Below are 25,751 nucleotides of genomic sequence, written 5' to 3'. Positions count from 1 at the left end.
GGGCTTCTTAATGTTTAATTAGTTTTAGTGCCTGCCCTATATTACTGGAAGACCCCCTTATTAAGATAATAGATAACTGTACCTTTATAAATTCCACATGAGCTTAGAATTAATTATGTCTGCAAATTGCTTTAAGTTGTATGCTGCCTTACAAAACATATATAAATGCACGTTTAATTTGCCATGCTTTGGGTTTCTTGGGCATCCCATAATACACATCTCATATACTCCATGGCTCTATAGATTTCAGAGCAGCCCTGCTTACTGTATCCCTCATTTACTCTATATTCAGCCTATGCAATATAGACACAGATGGTACATCATCCATTCATAACCCAGTCTCTGTTCTCATTGAATGGCTGATGTGTATTGAGTGCTGTGTTTAGCAGGTATTTCAGTATATCCTGATTGCCAGTCAGTTACAAGGCACACGACCTTGGGTTCTTGTGCAATGCAGCTATATAACCATTAACTAGTCTTACAGCATGTACAGTAAACCTAAGATCCTTTTAAATGAGCTGTTCACATAACATTCCATGAAACAAGTATTACAGCTGAATATTTGGTGCATCACCTGTCGGTTGGTTCTAATCTGTCGGTTGTAGCTAATCTTTAACTACGAGTAGGCGGGTTGTGATACCTCCACTTTAATCAGCTTGCTGAAAGTGACTGGGATGATATCCTAGAAGCAGCTGAGAGATGTAGCTTGTCTGGACCTGCTTGTAATGTACAGAATAGGTTTCTGTACTGTTGCACTTGATGTCTGAGTATGATGGGAGTGGTAGCACATGGGTAAATTCACATACTATTTTTCAACTGTACCTGTACAGATTCCTATCCCATGGATTTAGTGTGATAAATAAAAGGTATATGGATCATTTTACATATGAAACACATTTGTTAACACTGGCTTTTAAACAAGGTACAGGTATAAGATCTATTATCCAGAATGCATTAGACCTGGGGGTTTCTGCATGAGGCATTTACTTTTTTGTTTGTTACCTGTTTGTTATTGGTTCAGACAGTGAGCACATATAATAATATAATATGTAATATAAAAATAATACCTTGAAAGTGCAATTGCCACAAACTCACCAGTTGAAAGTTGCAGATAAGGTACCCTTACAGGTAAAGCAGAGACATAGTTGAGGTCTGGCAATGGCTCTTAGGCAGGAACAGACACGAATTCAGAAATCAGTAAAACAATATAACTCCGGGCACCCATACTGGCAATAAAAATTATACTGTACAAGTTCTTTATAAAGCTTGTTCTTTGCTTATTACTTTTAAAAAAAAAACTTGCATTGCCCTTTGGCAATTCTGAATATTCCTGGAACACAGGGCAATAAATTGCTCATTAAAATAAAAACATCCAAGGCCGGTAAACTACAAAATAAACTTTATTGTTTCAAATAAAATAAATATTCTACTGTACAAGAAATAAAAAAGCTAACACAGGAGGTTCTACAGAGAACATAGACATTACAGTTGCACATTAAGCTGTGATACTGTCGTAAGTGGGTGGAGCTTTTCCTCTATTGCTCGTCAGTTACCTTAATACAGAGGGGCGATTTACTACTGCTCATAATATTTCTCTTGTTCACCTTACCATTCAGAGTGCTCCTCTGAGCAATTTACATTCATTTTTAATCTTAGTGTTTTTTCTGTTCGCAGTTTTAGAGAGTTTTAGGCCAGAGTGTCAGCCATACAAAAAGGGCAGACTCATCAACATTCAAATTCAAGTTTTTACCAAATAACTCGAATTAGAGATTCCAAAACAAGATTCTAGAGCGTTCTAGATTTAAAAGCTCTAATGTAAAAATTCAGCATCTCACAGCTGGTGAGTTGATGTAGAAGTGAGTGTGGGGAACTTTTGAGTTTTTTGGATTACAGAAAAAAAGAAAAATTTACAAATTCGGATTTTGTGCCTCCCTCTGTCTATGCACTTCCTGTATTTAGTTAACCCTTGGTTGTTGTTGGGCCTCGGTTGTTGTTGGGCCAACAATCTGGTATGAGCGGTCCAATATTGCAAATATCTCAAAGACTTCTTAAAATTAAAAATGAATGTAAATTGCATGTTTAGTCATTTTACATTTCATAAAAAACGTAGATTTTAAGTTACATTTCATTCACTTTTCCCATGCAGAGAATTTTTTCCTGTAAACTATTTCAACAGGGCAGGTATTTCCATTATTTCCCATATAGTTTTGCTAACTCCCTGTTGGTTATTTCTACCAACTCTGATGTAAAACATATAAGTAAGTAAGTAAGGTTGAAAAAAGACACATGTCCATCAAGTTCAACCTTTTATGCCTATATATAACCTGCCTAACTGCCAGTTAATCCAGAGCAAAACAAAACCCCCATCTGAAACCTCTCTGATTTGCTGCAGATGTGGAAAAAATTCCTTCCTGACGCCAAGAAACCTATAATTTTCTTGATTCATAAAGTTGAGGAAGATGTGTAATAACAGGCATCTATATAAGAATTTTATTTGTAGGGGATAATTTTTTTACTCTTTATTCCATGGAAAACAAAAGTGCCAAAAAATTGTTGCTGGAAAAATAACTAAAGTTTTTTTCCAGGGGAAAAATGTAAAGGAAGTGAATTTATTTGCCATGGGGAATTAGTGAAAAAAAAAAGAACTGAAAAAAGTCAAGGCCCAGTGTAACAGAGAAAAAAATGAGTCAAAAAGTTTAGTGGAAGTCCGAAATCAGACACAATGGGGGAGATTTATCAATCCACGAACGGTCAGATCATTTGTTCGATTGGACCGTTCGTGTTTTCTGCGACTTTTTCGTTCCTGGCGTATTTTCGCCAATTTTTTCCGCGTTTTAACATGACTTTTTCGGATTTTCGGAGTTTCGGATTCATTCAGGCTTCAGTATTGTGACTTTCCTTGGGCCAGATTGGAGCTGCAGAGTGACATTGGTACCAATGGTTTTCCTGCATTTTACGATCGTTTGGATACGAAAATTTCGGGACTTTTGGATAGCCAATACGATTTTTTCATAAACATATTTGTGATATTTGCGATCTTCAGAGATTATCGTATCCAATCCGAATTTTTCCCATTTGGGATTCGAATTCGTGTCTTAATAAATCTGCCCCAAAATGTCCCATTTAGCAGCAACATTGATATATTGTTGACTAATTTGGTTTTTATCTGGTGCACTATGCACAAATCACTAACATTGCACCCACTTATTCAGGGATTTTATGAGTTGCTGAAGATATTCAGCCTTGACTTCAGAATTTTCTCATATTTCCTTGGGAAATCTTTTAGCAGATTATATCTGTGCTTTACACCATAAGTGGTCAACGAGGCTGTAGGGATCTCCTGTGTAACACAGTCATTTGGCGACTGTGGCAGGCTGTGATGTGAGCCTCTGTTGGCTACTTTGGTCAATAATATATAACCTAATTGGCTTGTTTGGCCATCATCAATGGGATGAATGTGCCTATTTACGATCAGCTTTACCTAGGCAACAACACTAAACATACATGCTATGATTTGTAGCTCAGAAATGGTTTAAACAGCCCGTTCTGGGTACCTTTGAATGTGCTGTTATTTTATAATATTTAGAATGTGTATAAAAACCTCTGAGTAAATTACGGAATGTAGAGAGTAAATGAGAAAACAACAAGCAAAGCGCACTGAGTGAGTTTACATCAGACAAATGTAACTATTTTCACCTTAGGTGAATCCTGAAGGACATTCTTATTATAATCAAGTATTTAATAAAGTTCCAAAATATTCCAGAGAACTGCACAATTAAGAGTAGCACACATACAAACACAGAAACACCACCATCTATAATGAGTGAATCCAGAGACTGCATTCGTCTAATGTATGGCCCTCCAACTTCTCAGCCTCATCACAACTTCCAAGGAGCTTATCACTTCCTTCCAACTCCAGGTATGGGATCTATTATCCAGAATGCTTGGTTATTCTGTAATTTGGATCTCCATACCCGCTAAAAATCTGTTAAACATTAAATAAAGCCAATAGGATTGTTCTGCTGCCAATATGGATTGATGCAGCTTAGTTACCATCAAGTACAAGGTGATGTTTTTTTTTTTATTATTATTATTATCATACATTGAAATTATACTCTTAAAATGGACTCTATGGGAGATTGCCTTCCTGCTGCCACGTGAAAAGCACTAGGGGCACACCCCTGCCTTCCTGTAATTAGAAGCTGCTTTCTGGATAGAGGGTTTTTGGATAAGATCCCATAACTGTAATATATTTAGTAGGTGTAGCTCTTCCTTGCAAATGAACACACTTTCTAAGTACTAGCACTTGAATGCAGATGCCAAACTGTTAAGATAACTTTGTGTGTTATGCCTTAAAGGAGAAGGAAAGGCTAATGAAGAGTTAATCTCAAGCTGCAGGCATACCTTCAGTTCTCTCAATAGTGCCCTTAAGTCTCCCCATATTTCTCCCGTTCAGACGTTTAGAAGCCTCATAGGAAAAAAAAACACTGAGCTTTGTAAAGAAAGTTCCCATAATGCCTCGCTCCTGCACCAAGACCAAGACCCATGTACATGCTCAGTAAGTTTGACTATGAGGAAGCTTCCTGCTGATTGGGATTCCTGCTGATTCTTGAGGGAGGGGGGGGGGGCAGAAGAGGGGAGAGAGGAGAGAGCTGCGTGTCTCTGGCACAGGAAAACAAAGAGACAACAAATCCTGTTTCTTTTGACAGGAAACTCAGTGCAGCGTTTCTGTGAGTGTTTATGGCTGTATTTACATAGACCTTTCTGATAAAGCTTACTTAGTTTTTACCTTTCCTGCTCCTTTAAAAGACATAAAGCAAGTAGATTGTCCATACCAGGAGAAGATATATATATATACGTGTGTTCGTGTTCATTCAGGTGTTACCTTCACTGTGATTTTACAGTAGGACCCTGTTTCACTAAACATAAGCATGCCAAGGCAATATTCATTGTAAATTACTTGAACTGCATACTTATTTTTGAGAAAACACATTACATATATGTTTGTCACCGGTATTAAATGATATTGATTCTGTATGCTGTATAATGAGTATTCCTAGATATAAGCAAGCTACAGATAACCTCTATCACTATAACACTACACTAATTGAAACCGTATTTATGGAGTGCTGACAGAGCTATACAATGAGAATCACACACTGTACATGGACTTGGAACACAAGGAATACAGATTCTAAGGCCTAAGAAAACAGACAATCCAAAACAGAAACTACTGCTAGTTGTCTTGCTATATACTAATGCCTACTGGTATTACTATTCTATACTAATCCCACAGCCACCACCCCTGCTAGTACAATGTTAATGAAGTCTTTTGATTGCTAATACAATGCTTCTCAGCTTCCATGGCTACTCTACATTGAATGTCAATATGAATGACATATTTTGCCTTAACATGGCACAAATCTATCCAAATAATTTACATGCATTGCTCAAACAAACACTGGATTTCCTCTTCATTTCTGAACAGGTTAATATTTACCTTTCTTTAATGAATCAAGTCCTTGATTGGAAATACAATGGCCAATAAAAGGACTGACATTTTCCAAGCCTTGAAGTCCCATGCAATTCTTTTAGTGGCCCTTAATCATTTTTATAAAAAACATTTTCCGTGCTTCATTGCAATCCATTGCATTCCTATTCAGTAAAATGAAGCCTTAACAACAATGCGGTTATCACCTGAAATTTTAGGAAATATATTGAGCAGTGTTTTTACATTGCCCGCTTATTTCCATTAAAATATTGCAATTAGGCCACAGAGGGTAGTTTATTGCTTGATTATCTTCTTCCTCTTATTATCGCTAATAGTCCAAGTGGATATCCCAGATGAGGACGTTCATAAATCTTTCATGATCACTGGAACTGTAATAAATCTGGCGTAATGAAAGGTGGCAAGCCTTTACAATGGAATCCAGATGCAGAGGTTATATACGCCATACTGTTACTGCTTCACCAGAAGTATTATTCTATATTAATCCTTAGCTCTAGCAACTTCAGATTTACTATAAGGTTCTAAACTCTGTGGCACTGTAAGACTTAATGGTTTTGATTAGGACAATGTCTGGACCATTTTCTCATACACCATGACCATTGCTAAAACAGAAACACGAATCCTTGTCTGCAATGGTTTTGCACAGTTCAAGGTAATTTGATTTATACGTATGGTCCTGTATGCAATATGGAGGCAAAGTCACTATAGATGTTTAATTTTCTTCATCCTGGCCCTTGCAGTTTGGAGTTCTTAGCTCTGTGATCTGGGGTGAAACCGGCAGGCTAGGGCAGCTTTCTGATCCACCATCATCACATTCTGTTGCAGACAGGAGAATATGAATAATATTGTAAAAAATCACAATTCAAGATCATACAGTTATGGTCAAAGTGATTCATTTGTGCCATGAATATGTGTAAGGCTGCATGCAGCTCGTGAGCTTTAACTGATCTTTATAAGAAATGAAAATGGTTTTACAGCAACAATCATTGATGACAATAATTTAAGACAGAAAACAAAACCATTGAAGCCTTGAAAAATTCTCTATATATAGATATAGTGAGAATACAGTGGCACCCAAAGTAAATTCAAGCAGGTATGTAGTACCTGTGTGTAGGGGTTTACCAAAAACAGGCCCTTAGGACAGGAACCCCTAGGACAAGCCACAGGGTGGTGATAGTAAACAGGGACACTGGGATGACTGGGTGGTTAAACAGTTAACAGGGTGTATACCTGCAGTTCGGGATATGGCCACAGGGTGGTGCATAGGCCCATATAAGGGGATGCAGCCATGTGCTGTGGGTCAGACATTTTGGGGACTGCTCCAGTAAGGAGTACCCCAGGTATAGCTTAGTGTTAGAAGTTCTATAATAGATTGCTCTAGGAGTAATATGTAGGACGCCAGGAGTTTAGAATGGGCGGACATTGCCCCTCCAGGAGTGGGAGTGAGGTTAAGACCTCCCGGCATTACATCAGCCGGAGTGCAGGGCCATAAGTGGTTAGGTAGGTGGACAAGGTCACCGCTAATCCAAGGAGGCTGGATCTGAGGGGGCTTGGGCGTGAGTACCGGGGTGGGCTGCCTGTGGTGAGGCTGCCTAGCGTGAGTACCGGGAAGGACCCCAAGAGGGGGTGCCTTCTGGCGTGAGTACCGGGGAGATCACCTAGAAGGAGACACTTGGCGTGAGTACCGTGAGTTGCCCAACAGGAGAAAGCACTCAATGAGTAGTGAGGAGATAAAGCCCTGCATGCTGTGTATAAATAATATGTGCCACTCCTGGAGAGGTCCTGCCCTAATAAACGATTCATCTTATTCATCATACTCCGTGTGTATCTGACTATTTCCTGCACAAGGATCACCTATCTGCCGGTAAGCTACTACCCCAGGGAGGGGCAAGGTACTGGGGGCTGTGTGTGGATCCAAGGCAGAGGTACTAGAGACTGTTAAGTTCCCAGGGGGTGGATTATAGTTCCACAACACCATCCCTGGGTGGAGGCACGCCATTTAAGGGAGAATCCCTTGTTAACCCCCATAGTAAGCGGGGGCTCAGGACTCCTGTAGCGCCAAAGAACAAGTAGTCAGCAGGTAGCAGCACAGAATAACCAAAAGTGGGCTACATGTGTTTTATTCAAAGCAGGGTTTTCCACAAAACAAAGCAGATTTGAAATTACACAGACTATGCAACAAGCAAATTAAAGCTCATTTTCCATTGGCAGTCTGTGTATGTAGGAAACCTGTCTGTGGATTGCTCTTTCATCACTATATTATTCAAGAAAAACTACAGATATTTAAAGTTAACTTTTAGTATGTTACAGAATATTATATTAACATATATCTTATATAGGTTTTCTATTATTTGCCTTCTTCTTCTGCCTCTCGCCAGATTTCAAGTGAAGTTCACTGACCCTGGCAGCCAAATAACGTTTGCTCTCTAAGGCTACAATATTAATGTTATTGTTATTTTTTATTACTTATCTTTATATTTAGACTTTTTATTATTTATATTCCAGTATCTTATTCAAACAACAGCCTGGTTGCCAGGGTGCTCCTAGCAACCAGATAGCGGCTGACATACCAAACTGGAGATCTTCTGAACAAAAAGCTACATAACGGAAAAACTATAAAAAAAAATATTTATTATTTTTTTTATTATATATTAGTGAACCTTACCTGAAATATGTGGGGTACCAGGCAAGCAAAGACTGAGGCGGCCCATGCGGTCACGTGATACCAGTCTGGCTAATCGTAAACCCTCATCCATTAGAGTCTGCTGGAGAATTTGCCTACTCCATGGTGCAGGATGTGACAGGTTAAGGGAGAGGTCTGTGGGGCCGCTGGGAGATGTTGGGATTCTTATGGCCACTGCTGTAGGGAAAAGGAGTAAAACATTCATTGCTGGCGTTCTTATAAAACAAGGGTCTACAGTAGCAATGAGCAAATTCGTCTTTCTTCACTTCACTGTAAAATGTGCGAATCTTAGAAAACATTTGCAAGACAGCAAAAAATTCTCGAAACAGCGAAAATGACCCGCGTCAAAAAAATTGTCTCGCAATGTTTTTTACACGTGGCAAATTTTGGAGCCCATTTCATGAAAAAATCTGCCAGTGGCAAAATCCATGCCTGGTGAAAGATTTCACTCATCACTAATTTACAGAATTGGTGTTGGAATGGCTCCACTCAGTAATATCTGTATTATAGTACAATTCAGTTGTGGCCCTGACCTACTCACTGAGGGGACTACCTGGCTGGCAGTAATTGCAGGCTTCCCCTTTTGTCTGTCTGGGAACTATCATGTAGTTCCTCGGAGCAGGTTGGGCATGGCATTGGGGCTGACACAAGTTTTCAGGGGCATGTAATGGTGCAAGAGTAAATGAAGCCTTTGTGAATGACTGGGCAATTTCAGTGCTTTACAAATAAACTCACAATTGTAGATGAGCCTTAATAATAATAATAATAATAATTATAATGTCTTAATAATAATATGTCTGTTTCCATTTCAACAGTTTACGAAATACATTACAAACATGTCTGCAGGCCAGATGAGGGGGTGCCAGCATAGTAATTATATCACCATCAGCATGACGGCTCCCATTCAGAACATGCATACAGCTGTCACACCAAGTACTAAAGTCCTGGATATTAACTGGCTATACCACATTCTTTCTAGGAACAGACACAATAAACAACTACCAGAGCTCATACTGTGTAACTAAACTGTGGACTCATCTGTACATGTTAGTGTTGTCTAACTGGGGTAAAGGTGTTTCATTTATTCAACATACAACCAATAAATAGGAAATACATTAAAATGCATGCACACTATTATATTTTTTAACTAACTCTATCTCCTTATAAAGGAATTGTGTAACTGTTACAGTTTTCATATATTCCTATATACTAGAAAAACACCTTTCAGTTGAAAATAAATCAGAAAATGCTTTAGTGAATTACAGGAAAACTCAAAACCGTGAAAAAAGTGACATTTCTTAAAAAAAATAAAAGTTTCAGAAATTAAAAATATTTACACATGAACCATTCCATTTGCATTTTTAAGTGAAAATGGAATTGGCTGCAGTGTGCAACGTGCAACTTTCTGATAGAATTCACCATGTTTTGTGGTCATAAAGCAGTGTTTTGATCCCTGAATTCCAAGTGCATCTGCCACATTTTCAGTTAGGGTTGCATTACTTTTGGAGCTAAAACAGTATTAGTGCATATGTCTGCTGTTCCTATAAACACAACCTGCTTTGGGAACCCTGGAATAACTGGTATGTTCAGGGTGGCAGTAGCTCCAGGCAGGGCCGGAACAAGGGGTTGGCAGAAGAGGCACCTGCCTAGGGCACCACGGTGGGGGGGCGCCAGGCAAGTACCTCTTCTTTCACTTACCACTAGTTCTGGGCCCATTCCCCCCCCCCCCATTACAGTACTCCCCACAACCCTGCTGCCTTGTGTATGAGCGGGGGGGGGGGTGGCAGTTTGGGGGTATGGGGACAGGATGGGGCGGGGCGCACAGGGTCCAGGGTTCCCTTGTGTAGGGAACTGGTAAATTGTACCTTTTCTAACTCCGTGGTCCCCTAGTATTGGACAGCTACGAAGGGTTGTTAATGTAATGGGAAGTAAGTCCCTTGTTCCTTGGTCATAGCATGACCCCTTGTGCAGTTCCACAGTTTGGCCATTAGGTGGCACTGTGATATAAAAGGCTCAGCAGCCATGAGGCTGGAAGCCATTTTGTGAAGCTCTCTGCCTGAGCAAGCAGGCAGAGAGATACTGTGGAAATCTAGGAATAGGTAGGTTCAGAAAGAATAGCCAGCTCCTGTTATAGATCACACTAGGGGGCACATTTACTAACCCACGAACGGGCCGAATGCGTCCGATTGCGTTTTTTTCGGAATGATCGGTAATTTTGCGATTTTTTTCGGCGTCTTTACGATTTTTGCGTAAAAACGCGAGTTTTTCGGCGTCTTTACGATTTTTGCGTAAAAACGCGAGTTTTTCGTAGCCATTACGAAAGTTGCGCAAAGTCGCGCCTTTTTCGTAGCGTTAAAACTTAAATGGCGCAACGTTTCGCGCAAGTTTTAACGCTACGAAAAAATCGCGACTTTGCGCAACTTTCGTAATGGCTACGAAAAACTCGCGTTTTTACGCAAAAATCGTAAAGATGCCGAAAAACTCGCGTTTTTACGCAAAAATCGTAAAGACGCCGAAAAAATCGCAAAATGTTCGTTTCCAATCGGAATTTTTCCAATTCGGATTCGAAATCGTGTCTTAGTAAATCAGCCCCTAGGTGTGATAGACAGGCAGGGCTATTTAGTGAGCAGCATTTTGGCTCCGACCAGGAATTGTAAAGGGATTATAATCCCGGGTATAATACTGCCCAGAGTAGGGTTAACAGTGTACAGACCTAGGGTTAGATAGTGATCACCCAGGTTCCACTGGAAGCATATACCTGAAAGCTGGGAGTTAACCCATTGTACCCTGCAGCTAAAGGGTTATTCTGACTATGCTGTGTAAGTACTGCCTATGCTGTGAGATGCTACTACCTACCTATTCTATGCTGTAATTACACTATAAGTGGCTGTGTAAATAAACAGTTCATGGTTTCAAGGTTAAGAACCACTGGCGCCCATTTATTGAGAAATACAACAACATATATGCCTGGCCTCCATATAAAGTGAGGGCTCACCCCTGAAGGATACAGTCTCATCCTGGGTAAAATACGGTGTAGCTTGTGGTAATAGAAGGGCTAATTTACTATAAGCTTACACTTGTATCAATAGATAAACTTTGCAAGGTTTAGCAAAAGAGGTGGAATGGATGCAATGGCACTCAGCACACCTATACGGAAGTGTTTGGACATAAGTACGAGTTAAGTAAGAGTTTCTACTTCATTAGTCATTTTTAAAATGAATGCAGATGCTTATTTAGACGAATAGTACAGAATCTACCTATTGTATAATGTGCTTCAGCACATTGTAAGCTTTGGTAATTGATAGATCAGCACAGAGGCATGTACAGCAGTGACTTTAATGTTATTTTGGGGTGTTTGGATCCAGGTATAATTTATTGTTGCAGAGACAATATTGGATTATAGGTGTCACAGAGAACACGGTTACCTTGCAAACTGCCGTCCATGCTCTCCCCTGACATACTGCCACTGCCTTCTTCCACACTGTGGCGCATTGATACAGAGCCACTCTTTGTGTCTAGCTGCAAAGGCATCTCCACAGCCTGGACATATATAAAAAGATAAGAATTAGTGCCTCATATAATATAAATGGATAATAAGAACTTTCTCTCTTCTCCTATTGAAATACATTAAAAATATATTGATCTTTGTGACAAAAGCAATTGTAAAAATATTGTAGAAAAGAAAGAGTTCAATGAATGATTATGTATATATAGCTTCTAGATATATTCAATAAAAAATAAAGATTTGTTTTATCCACTAGTGAGTATTAGTCACAAATTAGTGAGGAGAAAACTGCATCAATGTCTCTAGGGGAAGCTGACTGGAGATACGGTTTCCTCACTGAATTGGATCTGACCCTTTTCCTGATACAAAGAAGGATCCTTTCATAATAAATATGGTACTATACTGCCGCTATACGCAGGTACTTACCTCTTGCTTAAGGATTTTAGGCTGTGATGCACCAAGTTCTTCATTATTTGGTCTAAAGGATGATAAAATAAGTTAAAGTGACTTGAAATTTTTTTTTTTTAAAAAGTATCAATCAAAACATGAAATGTGAATAAATACAATGTATATTAAAGGAAATGTAAACCTGAAAAAAATATCTCAAAGCGCTATTCTAAGGAGAAAAAGGTAAAACTAAGTAAGCTTTATCAGAAAGGTCTATGTAAATACAGCCATAAGCACTCACAGAAGTGAGTCCTCTATCAAAAGAAACACAGGATGTCTTGTCTCCTTTCATGTACACATGTTCTTTGGTATCAGACAGCCTCTCTCAGAAAAATCATTCAAGGCATGGGCATGAGTCTGCTCAGTTTGCTCCCTCTCCCCCTCCCATCAGAATTTTGCTCCCCTACCCTCAAGCTACTGAGACCAAGCTAAAATGGTAGTTGCTATCTAGGGAGCTTCTAGGGCTTTTTACTCAGGTATAGTAATGCTTTCTGCAGAATAAATATAGTGTTCTAGCTTGCACTATTGTGACAAATTTATTGGCAATAAAAATGCCTTTCCCTCCTTTAACATTTTTACATGTGCATTTATTTATTTATTTTTTATTTTGTTATTTAGCTCTTTTAAAGCTAAAATAATGAATTTTGTAAAAACCTCATCACCCTCTGGTCAGATTCTCAAGTTTAGAACATTTTCAGAAGGAAAACAGAGGCCACTTCTGATGTTGCTCTGCTCAGGAAAGACATAAGAAACCTGCAGAAGTGCTTAGAACAGTGCTCTGAGCAATTGTATGTTTACATTTCCATGAAGAAAAAACAATCACATTTTAGTCATTTAGTGGAATGTTATCATTATGCAGCTTTAAAAACAATCATCATCAAGGTTTTTCTTAAAACTAAGGGCATTTTTTCCCCACTCTGTTACCTAACCTAAACATGGCAAGATTTTGTTTTAAAAAAAACACGATTCTGTAAAAAAAGATGGAAAGGAAAAATGGTAAAAAAAAATGTGCTCTATTTAAAAAAAACAGCGAAAGCTCTGATACCAAACCCCGATTATTAATCAATTAGCCCCTAGGTATCAGGTTAATGTAGCTGTTATTTGCCAACTTCATCATCATTTCCATCTTTACAGAAAAGTCTATGAGTTACTGAGCAGGGAGCATAAAATACCTATAGGCTTTCTGATCTCTTCCCTTGGTTTTAAAGTTCCAGAGGATGTAGCCTGGATTATACAGGATGGGAAGAGATTAGCAGCAGCTCTGTTTCTAGTAATATTACAGCCTTGCTTTATGGGTGAGATTCTACAGAAAGTCTTCATGTAATCTAAATGAAAAAAGCCTTTTATTGTCAGAAATGTCAGAAAGGTAAGCTTAGAAAGAGGAGCCAAACTCAATAAAATTGAATGAACATATATAAAAATGAGAAATAAGGCTCTAAGTGTCATGACATTGTTCTTTTAAAAGAACCCCACAGGCATAAACAACTGCATCATTACAGTGAAGAGGAGACAGAACACAGTCCAATATAATAAAAACGTAGCAACAGGTGCAAAGAGAGAGCAGGATATTCTTGGTAAATGTAGAATCAGCATTTTGAAAGAAGGGCCTACAGGTCTCTGGCTATAGCACTGCCTATGCCTTTATCTGTTTCCTCTGGCTGACCTTAGCTTTCTTATCTCTTATACTCTCCTAGGTAAATGTGTTACAGTCCTATCCAGGAAGCCGTGGCATAAATACAGATGATCTGTTCAAGGGCAGAATCAAGTGTAGTGTAAGACCATGGTTCTGATTCTAAGCCTAGAATTCCAGCCCCAAACAAGGCAGGGCTGCTACAGGAGGTTGAGTCAGTTGCACAGGGGACACAGATCACAAACAGTTAACAGAAAGTGGTTGGCTGTAGTGGAACACTTGGGTTACAGAACTGAATGAGATGGATTAGTAAAAGACACAAAACACCCTGCAGACACAGCTTGAACCCATTTACAATGTGAAGCTGAACAAACCTGGAGCACTTAAGAGACGCCAGATAAGAACTCTCCCGGGCAGCTTGCCTTGCTAGTGAGAAGAGCTCTACCCTCCGTAGGAGTAAGGTGTTATCTCTCATACAGCACTGGGCCGCTGCCTCATTAATTGTGAGCTGTAGGGGAGAGTAGGAAGCAGAGATTTTAGTTTGTGCTTAACATTTTAATTAAAATATTAAAGGAAGTGGAACACTAAGAACATCATTTTAAGAACGGATTTATCAATATGTGAGCTTACTCACCCACGTTCTATTCATTCCTATGGGATTTTTAGTAGCGCATTTATTAAATGCTGACTTCTAACTTAATAAAAACACTTCGAGAAATCCCAAAGGAATGTATAGAACTTGGATAAGTTTTCATGCATTGAGCTCTAAACTCACATTTTGATAAATCTGCCCTAAGTGAATTGTTTCTAGCGCCAGGCTAATGGCCTCAGGAGATACTTAAAAACGTACGAACGCTCCGAATGCTTATTTTTCGCACTGAACGTATTTTCTGCGACAATTTCGTACCTTTGCGCAACTTTTTCGTACTTTGCAACAAAATTTGTGCAACAAAATCGTATTGTCGCGCAGAGTATGAAAGTTTTGGATTCATTCAAGCTTCAGTATCGCTCAATACGAAAATTTTGGATCACCAATACAATATTATTGTGACTAATACGATTTTTTTGTGATATTTGCGTTTCGTGATATTTGCGATCTTCAAAAATTATTGTATCCAATCCGAATTTTTCCCATTCGGGATTCGAATTTGTGATTTGATGAATGTGCCCCTTGGTATGTTAAAGAATGTCCTATTCTATTGGTCTTCATCTTATTATAGTTTAATTTTTTGCTTTCCTCTTGTGACTCTTTCCAGCTTTCAAATGGGGGTCACTGACCCTGACAGCCATAAAACTATAGCTCTGAAAGGCTACAATTTTATTGTTTTATTACTTATATTTCTATTTAGGCCCTTCTCTATTCATATTCCTGTCTCTCTTTCAAACCACTGCCTGGTTGCTAGGTTAAATTAGACCCTAGCAACCAGATAGCTGCTGAAATTCCAAACTAGAAGGCTGCTGCACAAAAGCTAAATAATTAATAATCTGAAAATAATGAAAAAATAAAGACCAATTGCAATTGGTCTGCATCTGATTGGTGGCTATGGGCAACATTACTAGAGATATTTATCTCCAGTGTTAGCAAATACACCCTTTATTGTGAAGGAACACCTTAAACTTTCAGTTGTGTCAGTCCTATCCTCAGGATTGGACTGGGCTGCCGGGGCACTGGGAAAAAGCCAGATGGGCCCTGGCTCTAGTGGACTCCGGCGGCCCAGACCCGATTCCCCACAGGGAGTTCCACTGATTCTCCGGTCTCCCTTCCCCGACGCGCCGCAGGTAAGTTTCATTTATGCGCGCTCGGGGGAAGGGGTTGGACGGGTGGGGGGGCCTGCGGGGAGGTGTGTGAAGGCTGCAGCGGGGGCCATTGGGGGGTGCAGGGGCCCCTGAGGCAGAAGCCCCGGTGGGATCTGTATACCCCAGTCCAACCCTGCCTATCCACCTCCCATTCTGAATTGAGAAGAGTTGTACCAATTGACAGGGGAACCCTGGAGCTACCACCACCTCCAGACCTGGGTCAATAGACACAGCGAACTTGCCTCTAAAGAACTGGGCGCACGTCACTCTATGGCAAACACTGGAAATGATGCCAACAGGACCTGGAAAACTTTAAGCGCAATTGCATTCAGTTTACATTAAAGTGCAAGTGTAGTTGTGTTAACTTTGGTGGATCAGCACAACAACAATTCTGGGAAAAAGCTCTGCATTATGAGAAGAAACCATGACGGTTGCGCAAAATTTACTTTGCTCACTGCTTTTACAGTTGTAATTGAGCCCTAATATGAGCAACAAAAGAAATGATGGCTGTTTATGACAGGGTCAGATTCCAAAAGATTCCTTATCCTCCCTCCCCAACCACATCAGTGACATGTTGAGGAGGGTTCTGTGCAATAGTACCAAAACTAAAGAATTGTCAGTGAGGCTTTACTTTTCCTTTGAATAAAGACTTATACAATATATTGACATTATTTTCAAGTGGCTGTAAAATGTCTTTCTTTCACCAAAAACTGAAAAGTGACGGTTGAGTCAGAATTTAGGCAGATTTCTGTATGAGCATGGAAAAAGTGTTTTACACCAGTTTAACACCACTTTTACTCCAAAAAATCTCTTTCTGTCTATAGGAATTTGTGGTCACAGTCTCATTGCACCATGACCTAATGGTTTAAAATTTAGTGATGAGCACAACTTTGCCTTTTTTACACACAATATGGGAAACATCAACACCAACTCATTACACTCTGAGCAGCTCAGTAAATTCTATTGGTACCTCAGCTAAAACAATGAAGAATTAGCAGGTAAAAAGAAGTTTGTGCTGACCTCATGCAGTGTAAGCCTCTTTCCTTCCCGTCTCTTGGATTCACTCCGTCCATAGATGGCACTGTGTCTGCGAATTTCACGTTCCTTCCTCTGACTTCCATTGCCCATTTGGAAAATGTGTCCGAGTGAACGACCCAATTTCTTGTTCAACTTTAGCATTGATCTGGCTTCACTGATATCTCCTCGTGGCAGTCCTTTCATTAGTCTATCCACACTATCGGACACGACCTGGGCTAGCTCAGGTTCTAGCCTTTCCCCAGGTGAAGAATATTGATCACCTCCATTTTCTTCCTCACCAACTTCTTCTTCATCTGCATCATCTAGCTCTGGGGAAATCTGAGCAGTCCACTGTCTCCTGTCTAGCTGGGAAGGGGATATTTTCTCAGCTTGTTCTAGAACAAAATTTCCAGGGCTTTTGCACTGAACTTCAGGGACATTGAGATGCCCATTTGTATTTCTACCAATTCGCCCCACTGTCTCTGAAATTTTGAACAATGGTATACTGCTGCTGACAGGTATATTTCCCAAGGCAGGCTGATTAAACAATCCTGGATTGGTCGCCCAATCTCTCAAGGCTTTTTGTAATCGTCTGACATGCAATGGTTTTGTTGCCATGCCAACCAGAGACATGATTTCCAAAAACTCATCCTCACCCGCCTCACAAAGCTGCTGCACATCATCTCCCCCCTGCTGGATGAAGGTGTCATAATAACCAAGCAAGTTGGCTCTTTGGAGGACACGGTACAACTGCAGTTCACCCAGGGTGCGAGGAAGAATAACTGGGTCCGTAGTGATCCTGCAAGACAGAAATTTATAGAAATGTTACAAAAAAACTTGTTTTAAATGTTTCTGGATATATGACTATAATGAGAACCCAATCAGCACTTCTACCTAGAAAGCAGCCCAATACACAAAATGAAAGAAAGAATTAAATAAAATGGTCCTAATATTCAACAAGGCAAACCAAAATACCAACTTAACAACCCAACTGCAAGGTCTGTATCTGGTAACAAAAACATGTCAAAATAATCAAAAATCTAATGCCTCATTGAACAATAACATGAGAAGAATAAGATCAATAACAAAGAGCAGAAATAAAAAAAAAATACCATATACAGTATAAATGGAAACGATTTTCAATAAATGCCCAAAGCAGCAAAAAAATGATCACAAAACAAGCCAGATATGATGCATCAACTATAACTAGAAAAGTTGTTTGTCATAAAAAATGAACTTGGTTCAGCAGCCCCATAGCAGTATTGGTGGGAGTTATTGGAAATCATCTCAATATTAGCAAATAGGTGACATTTGTCAAATAAGCTGATTCTATTGGTACTTATTAATTCTGATGCAGAATTCATAGCTTTTATACACAACAGAATAGAATTACTATTTAGCTTTGTATTGTGAATGTTATATTACTATATAAAGCTGGTCCCTAAGCTTAGGTAACTGAAAACAGCCTATGGCATTTAATGTGAGTCAGAAGATAAATAATATAGGAAGCTACTGGAGGCATCTTGTGAGGCACAGAATAACTGCTAAACAGGGTTGCCACCTGGCCAGTATTGACCAGCCTGGGCAGTAAATGATCAGCTAGGGCCGGCATAGGTATTACACATTTACTGGCAATGTAATTGCTGGTAAATTTTTAATGCCCTATAAATCATTCCCTCACCCCTTATAACCATGCTCCACCTATAAGCCTGTCCATTTCCCTATCCATTTCCTTGCCCCATCCAATTTTTCCCTGCCCAGCCCACTCCACCCATCTTCCCTCCCGTTACATTATGACCCCCCCTTCCCACCCGAAGGCCAGTATTATTGACAGAAAAAGGTGGCAACCCTACTGATAAAGTGCTGCTGTGGATTTGGGCTGGGTAAGTTTTGCGTAAGTATACATTTTCTTTTTGGAACTTTAAATCTCTTTTAAGCATAATACAGTAGAATTATTCAAGGTTAAATGACAACTTTCACTGGATGTAACCCTATGGAACAGAGTAAAAGTCAGACAGGCTTAAAGGCTATTTGTTCGGGGAGCACATGGGTACTCTGGCCACCACTGAATTCTTCAAAATGCTCTTAGTTTGTTCCTTGCAACTGTTAATGTTTCAGCAGCCATCGGTAACAAGACAGGCATCCCTAGTTAGTAAGCTGGCCATAACACCAGAACTCACGTTAGTCTAGCAGCTTTAGATTTTCTTTAGATATCTCCAGGCTATGAAGAATGATCTGTTACATTTTAAGCTGGCCATACACGTGGCGATTTTCGTTCTTTCGTGTGATCACTGGCCGCACAAAAGATCGTTCCAACCCTCCACTGACGTTCAGGGCTGAATCGTCAGATATGGAGGTAGAAACAATAGGATTTCTACCTCCTTCTGTAGATTCAGCCCTGAAGGCAGATTTTGCTCAGACGCCTTCTATGGCGCCCGATCAAAATCTTTTAACCCGCCCGATTGGCGAGTCGACCGATATCAGCAGCCTTCTGCGAGTTGCCATAGACGCACCAAATATCATACGAAACGAGGTTTTGTACGATATCATCGGTGCGTGTATGGCCAGCTTTACATTGTGATTTACACTCTCATGATTAGCAAAATAGTACAAAGACACACTGCTTCCTAACAAGCATGTAAGCAAATGTTTTGCAAAAGTCTAGTAACCAACAGCAACCAATAAAGTAGTATGTAGTTGCTATGGTTTGCCAGACCTGGTGCAAACTTTGCAACTTTTGTTATATTCTCCAATATATTCATGTAGAACAAAGTATTATATACAAGGACATATAGAGTTTCAACACTCTGCAAAGGTGGGTGAGAACTATGTGCTTGCTGGTCAGCATTCCCCGCTTGATACTGCTACTTGCAAGCAATATTTCCTGTTATGCAAGGTGTCATTGTTGTGTAAATATGTACAATTTCTCGTGAATATGTGCTTAGGATATAAATAAGAAAGTGCTAAATACCACCAACATGCTGCCTTAGAGCACATAGTTTATATATATATATATTTTACCACTTTTATAATTTTCTGTTGTCAATGATTTATCTAAATCTGAAAGAGAATATTTCTTTGTCTAAACTGAGCAGATGCTTGGTAGCAGGCTATGGAGACAGTTGCAGTGAAAGTAGTAATGACTTTGATTTTGGTTTCTGCTCTACTACTGCTTTACAGTATGACCCATAATTGTCTACTGTGTTTTGGGTAATGCCTTCGGTCTTAGATTTGGTTCCAAAACTGTGAAACAGTGACAGGTTTTATTTTGCAATGTCCCCTGATATGGGAATATTGATTCAGTGAAGAGATACTGCTTTGCCAAAGAGAGGACAGCTAGTACAGTCATTATATTGTTTAATAAGGCCTAAACCTCTAGAATGTAACCTATCAACTGAGGTCTATCAATACAGGTATGGAACCTATAATCCAGGATCCTCAGGACCTGGGCTTTTCCAGATAAGGTGTCTTTCCATTATTTGGGTCTCCATATCTTAGGTCTACTTAAAAAGCATTAAATAGGACTGTTTTGCCTGGAATAAGGACTAATTATATCTTAGTTGGGATCAAATACAAGGTACTGATTTATTATTACAGGGAAAAAGAAAATACTTTTTTAAAGATTAGCTTATGATGGAGTCTATGGGACATGGTCTTCCTATAATTTGGAACTTTCTGGATAATGCATCCTATACCTTAGTGATGTGTGGGTTGAAAAAAATTCGACCTGCACCCAACTCTAACCTACTTTCTAGATATCTGCACATGACCCATCCTACTGTGCTGCATCCATTTATACTGCATACCTGTGCCCCCAGCCCCACCTCTGACATCACAGAGGGGGAGGGGCAGGCGTGCATCTAGAAATAGACGCTGATGGAGGCAGCAAAGGGTCGCAGGCAGGGTGGGCGACAGGAAGAGTTCGACCCACACACGCCTGTGACCCGCATATTTGCTGTGTGCGGTAAACCTGCAGCCTGCACATCATTATTATACCTGTATTAATAACTCTGGGTTTCTGGGTGTCAACAAATAGATTTGTTGCCCAGTTCTTTGACACAAGACGTAAATTCCAGCAGAGCAAAACACGGTGTGTGTGTATGTGTGTGTAATGCACTCTCTAAATTTATCATGCTGCAGTGGTGTGTGTGCATGTTTGTGGGCATGTGTACGTATATGTGTGTGTGTGTGTATGTATGTGTGTATATGTGTGTATGTGTGTGTGTGTATATGTGTATATCTGTGTGTGTGTGTTTATGTGTATATGTGTGTGTATATGTGTGTGTATGTGTGTATATGTGTGTGTATGTGTGTATATGTGTGTGTGTGTGTGTGTGTGTGTGTGTGTATGTATGTATGTGTATATATGTGTGTGTATGTGTGTGTGTGTATGTATGTATGTGTATATATATGTGTGTGTGGGCATGTGTACGTGTATGTGTTTGTGTGTGTATGTGTGTGTGTATGTATGTGAGTGTGTGTGTGTATGTATGTGTGTATATGTGTGTGTATGTGTGTATATGTGTGTGTGTGTGTATATGTGTGTGTATGTGTGTATATGTGTGTGTGTATATGTGTATATATGTGTGTGTGTATATGTGTGTGTGTATGTATGTATGTGTATATATGTGTGTGTGCGTGTATGTATGTATGTGTATATATATGTGTGTGTGTATGTTTGTGTGTGTATGTATGTGTATATGTGTGTGTGTGTGTGTGTATGTATGTATGTGTGTATATGTGTGTGTGTGTATGTATGTGTATATGTGTGTGTATGTATGTGTATATGTGTATATGTGTGTGTATATGTGTGTGTGTATGAGAGTGTGTGTGTGTGTGTGTATGTATGTGTGTGTGTGTGTGTCTATATGTATGTGTGTGGGTGTGTGTTTGTGGCCATGTGTGGGTGTTTGTGTGTGGGTGTGTGTGTGGGCATGTGTGGGAGTGAAGGAGAGGACTACCACTGGAACATTACATTCTCATTACTCTTCTTCTCACATTGTCATTTTCCTTCCCTTTACTTCTTCTCTCTGCCCTTCTTGTTGTTTTAAACCTCCTCTTTCCTCCCACTCTCAAATAATGTTTTTTTAATTCTCTTCTTGCTCCTTACATGTGTTTAATACCTAAACAGCTTCTCTAACCCACCTCTCCTCCTTTCCTAATATACACAAAAACTTTCTTTGTTATCTCAATCCACCTACTTAGCCAGCCATGAAATCAGAACACCAGCAGGGTGTGTGTAAGAATAGGTGTTGCCTCAATCTAATAGCACCCACATACATTCCCACACAAGAAGCTTGTTTGCCTCGCTGCCGTACATGGAATATATAGAAAAGGAACAACAAAGCCATCACTGCAATGTATTTCCCCTTTGTGTTACTTCTTTTCCATTTTTGGGATAATCCTGCATAACTGTTGTTTAGATGTGATGACTGCATAACTGTTGTTTAGATGTGTATACTGTTGTATACTGAATGGGTATTTAGTATATGTTTAGTGGATATTTAATCTTTCTTATAATTTATATAAAATGTACATCTTGGTTGCTAATAATTCTCACTTTGTAGTAAGTGTCTCTAGGACCCTGTAGGTGTGGATTTTTGTGGGCGGGGGGAACGGTACAATGAAGGTAGGCTACTGAAAATTTGGTAATAAGGGGTCTAAATGAGACCACAAAAGTTCTTTATTGTATATTTTGCCGATATTTTCTTATAGAAAATAGACCCCATACCTGTACATATAAAATGCTCTTTTTGATTGAGGTTTATTGAAGTTATTTTGTCTTTATTTTCAATTTTGTGTTTTTAGACCTTCTTACTAAAGCAAATTGTATTCCAAAACACGTCCTATAGCCAAACATTGTTCTGACAATAACGAAATGTTCTAGAAAAAGTGTGGGGACACCAAATTGTATTCATATCTAGCCTAGGGATGCCCAAATTGCATCTGATTGGTAAAAAGATGTATAGCAGTTTAGAATATCAGTGGAAGAGAGGCAGTCTGGGCATGAAACACAGACCTGAGCCAATTGAGATATCACTACATTTATTTGGCAGGAGACATTATTTCTTTATAATACACTAGTAATGAGTAAAAATATAGCCCTATAAACAGTGTATAGTGATGTCATCAGTTAGAATCAGGCCCAACTGACTCACTGAAACTTTGTTTCTAAATTAAGGCTATAAGGAATCAACTTGGAGTTGCCTGAACAGTACAGGTATGGGACCTGCTATCCAGAATGCTCTGGACCTGGGTTTTTCCAGATAAGGGATCTTTCTACTAAAAAATATTTTAAACATGAATTAAACGCAATAGGGTTGTTTTGCCTCCAGTAAGGATTAATGATATTGTAGTTATGATCAAGTACATGGTACTGTTTTATTATTACAGAGAAAAAGGGTTTTATTTTACAGAGAAAAAGGATTTCATTTTGAAAAATTTGAATTATTTGCTTATTATAGTCTCTGTGGGAGATGGCCTTCCCATAATTTGGAGCTTTCTGGATAATGGGGTTTCAGATCCCATACCTGTATACACTAAAAGCACTAAGACTGAGACCCTGTGCTTTATATTGTCATGGAGTTCTTCAGTGAATTCTTATATAATTTTATTTTACAGTAGGGGATACATTATTCCCTATATAAATGTTTTAATTGCATCCACAGAAAGAGATATAACCAGAAGACCTGTAATGCAGTCTTTTCTTGGATCATATCCAACATCCAGATGCCAGAGAAAGGAAGAGTACATGGCCTATATACGCTGGTGATAGTTACTTTTACATATTTATGACAGAGTGCTTTTAGTAATGATCTTAGTTGTTCTGATAAAGTTGTTCTAGAAGTGCTGTAAATGTTACCTTTAATAATTACTTCTATTACAAACAAGAATTAGAGCAAAATGCATTTATTTTGGTCCATTTTGCCGAGTTTGAGCTTAATGCCACTACTTCCCATTGCTCTGTAGGTGCCAGTCTTCTTCAAGCAAACACAAATATAGTCACACATTCATTGTACAGGTATGGGATCCCTTATCCGGAAACCCGTTATCCAGAAAGCTCCGAATTACGGAAAGCCCGTCTTCCATAGACTCCATTTTAATCAAATAATTCAGAATTTTAAAACTAATTTCCTTTTTTCTCTGTAGTAATAAAACAGTACCTTTTAATTGATCCCAACTAAGATATAAATAATCCTTATTGGATGCAAAACAATCCCATAGGGTTTAATTATTGTTTTGTTGATTCTTTAGCAGACTTAAGGTATGGAGATCCAAATTACGGAAAGACCCCTTATCCGGAATACCCTTGGTCCAGAGCATTCTGGATAATGGGTCCTATACCTGTACTAACTTTCCCTGGTATCCTCCCTTGTGAATTGAAAAAGATGATCTCAATATACTAACGAAGCAATTTTACACGTATTACTCTTTTTATATAACATATTAGTCTTTTTTTGCACAAAAACAAGTAATACAAAAAATGTTTTCACAATTGTGTCTGAATAGCCCATTTCTCAACCTCCTTCCATGACTTATTCACAATGAGCATTGTGAACATTAAACAACAGGTCTTTGAAATAGCACCATAGGATTTACAGGTTATTAGACTACTATCTATATGGTGCAGCACATTTGACAGTTAAGAGATTGTTAACCATTCTCAACAGTCCGATGGAGCTTAGAGAATTAGGTACCTGTTAGCAATTATTCTGCCTTTATGTTTTGGGGGTGTGGGAGGAAACCAAAGCACCCAGAGAAAACCTACACAAGTATGGGGAGAACATTCAATGGGCGTCCTGGTTGAGTTCTAACAGAGGACCCTATAGGTTCAGCACACACTGAAACTTTTTATTTATATTTTCAACATAAAAAAGAAAAGAAATCCCCTCTACACTATTGCTGGTATCATTGGTATATACAAGTTACTGTACAAAACATGGCAAATGCCCCCATCAATGTAGCGTACATCAGTTAAGCACAGCAGTTCTCAAACCTCCAGCATCACATTTCATTACATACTTTTTTGGATATACAAACAGGTGCTAGGAACTCTCACCTCAGACCAGGACTGACCTATAAAATGATTGGTTAAAGATCCAGTGCAGGAATATGCAACCCTGGGCACTTCAGACATTGCAGAACATCACCTCCAGTTGTTTGATTGGAAGAATGCTGGTGAAGTTCTTCAACATCTAAGTGTCCAAAGTTTACTAATTCATGCTCTTGAGAGCCCTGGGTGCTTGCTTGCCCGTACTGTAAATGACCATGACTGTTAGCACAACTGGAAAAAAAAGGTTTGGGACCCACTGACAGTGCATTCCACACTGTTAAAGTTATCAAGCAATGACACAATGACCGTGACCATTCCATATTAACCCATTTGTTGGCTAACTTACGTGCCTTGCTTTGGGCGGTCGTTTCAGTTCTTCTGCTCTTGCACCTCTCTCTGCCATGTATAGGGAATTCTTCTGCATGTGCCACAGGATAACCAAGGAGTCTGAGCAAAAGTTTCCCCAGGAAAGTGACAGCTCAATTCAGTTGTTTAATTGATGTTGCTTTTTCATTGGCCTGTCCTGTTCCTGCCTCTGCTCTTAACAGGCTTTGCCTTGGGATTTAATTGCTTATTTTCAGTTTCAGTCAGTTCCGACCATATTTCAAATCAGCCTCTCACTCTTCTCATGTAGTGTCTCACACATCTGTCCCGTATCTCTTAGCTTATGTCCTTCACCTCTGTTCCTGGCTCCTGCCTTTTCCAGTCAGTACTATTGTTTTGTGTCTCTAACTTACTGATTTAGAGGAGTTCTTCCCTGCCTGGGGTTGGCGAGCACTCACTGCTGTTTCCCACCCACATACACATTGCATCGAGAGACTTTCTCTGTGTGTCAGGGTCTGTGTAGGAGGACTGGGGGAAGGGCCACATTAAAGCTTCCATCACAACAGCAATACAATACAGAGGCAAGACTGGTCCTCCTATAACCATTTCTGTGCTGGAACTGCCCACACACCACAGCCCCGCACAAGAGAGGCAGCATGATATCATAGTTCCTTTGCTGCTGCAGATAGAGAGGAGCCAACTGTGAGATAATCTTACTGGATATTTTAGATAATGGTTTGGAACTTGGGGCATTTATTAAAGAACTGTACAGTATGGCTGCACTTG

At 39.4% G+C, this 25,751-nt stretch overlaps 1 protein-coding gene across 1 annotated transcript; it reads right to left on the bottom strand.

Annotated features, from left to right (window-relative positions):
• Positions 1 to 1,377: 1,377 nt before the first annotated feature.
• Positions 1,378 to 25,399, bottom strand: nab2 (NGFI-A binding protein 2 (EGR1 binding protein 2)). The gene is given in 8 exon segments (NM_001126669.1): positions 1,378 to 1,633; positions 2,088 to 6,325; positions 8,175 to 8,369; positions 11,618 to 11,732; positions 12,124 to 12,175; positions 14,149 to 14,282; positions 16,592 to 17,387; positions 24,992 to 25,399. Coding segments are annotated over 7 exon segments (1,449 nt in total). The 5' UTR covers positions 25,045 to 25,399; the 3' UTR covers positions 1,378 to 1,633; positions 2,088 to 6,221.
• Between the last annotated feature and the right edge of the window lie 352 nt (positions 25,400 to 25,751).

Source organism: Xenopus tropicalis, chromosome 2 (genome assembly GCF_000004195.4).
Source record: "Xenopus tropicalis strain Nigerian chromosome 2, UCB_Xtro_10.0, whole genome shotgun sequence".
Taxonomy (NCBI): Eukaryota; Metazoa; Chordata; class Amphibia; order Anura; family Pipidae; genus Xenopus; species Xenopus tropicalis.
Note: the sequence above shows the minus strand (reverse complement) of the source record. Positions and strands in the feature narration are given on the sequence as shown.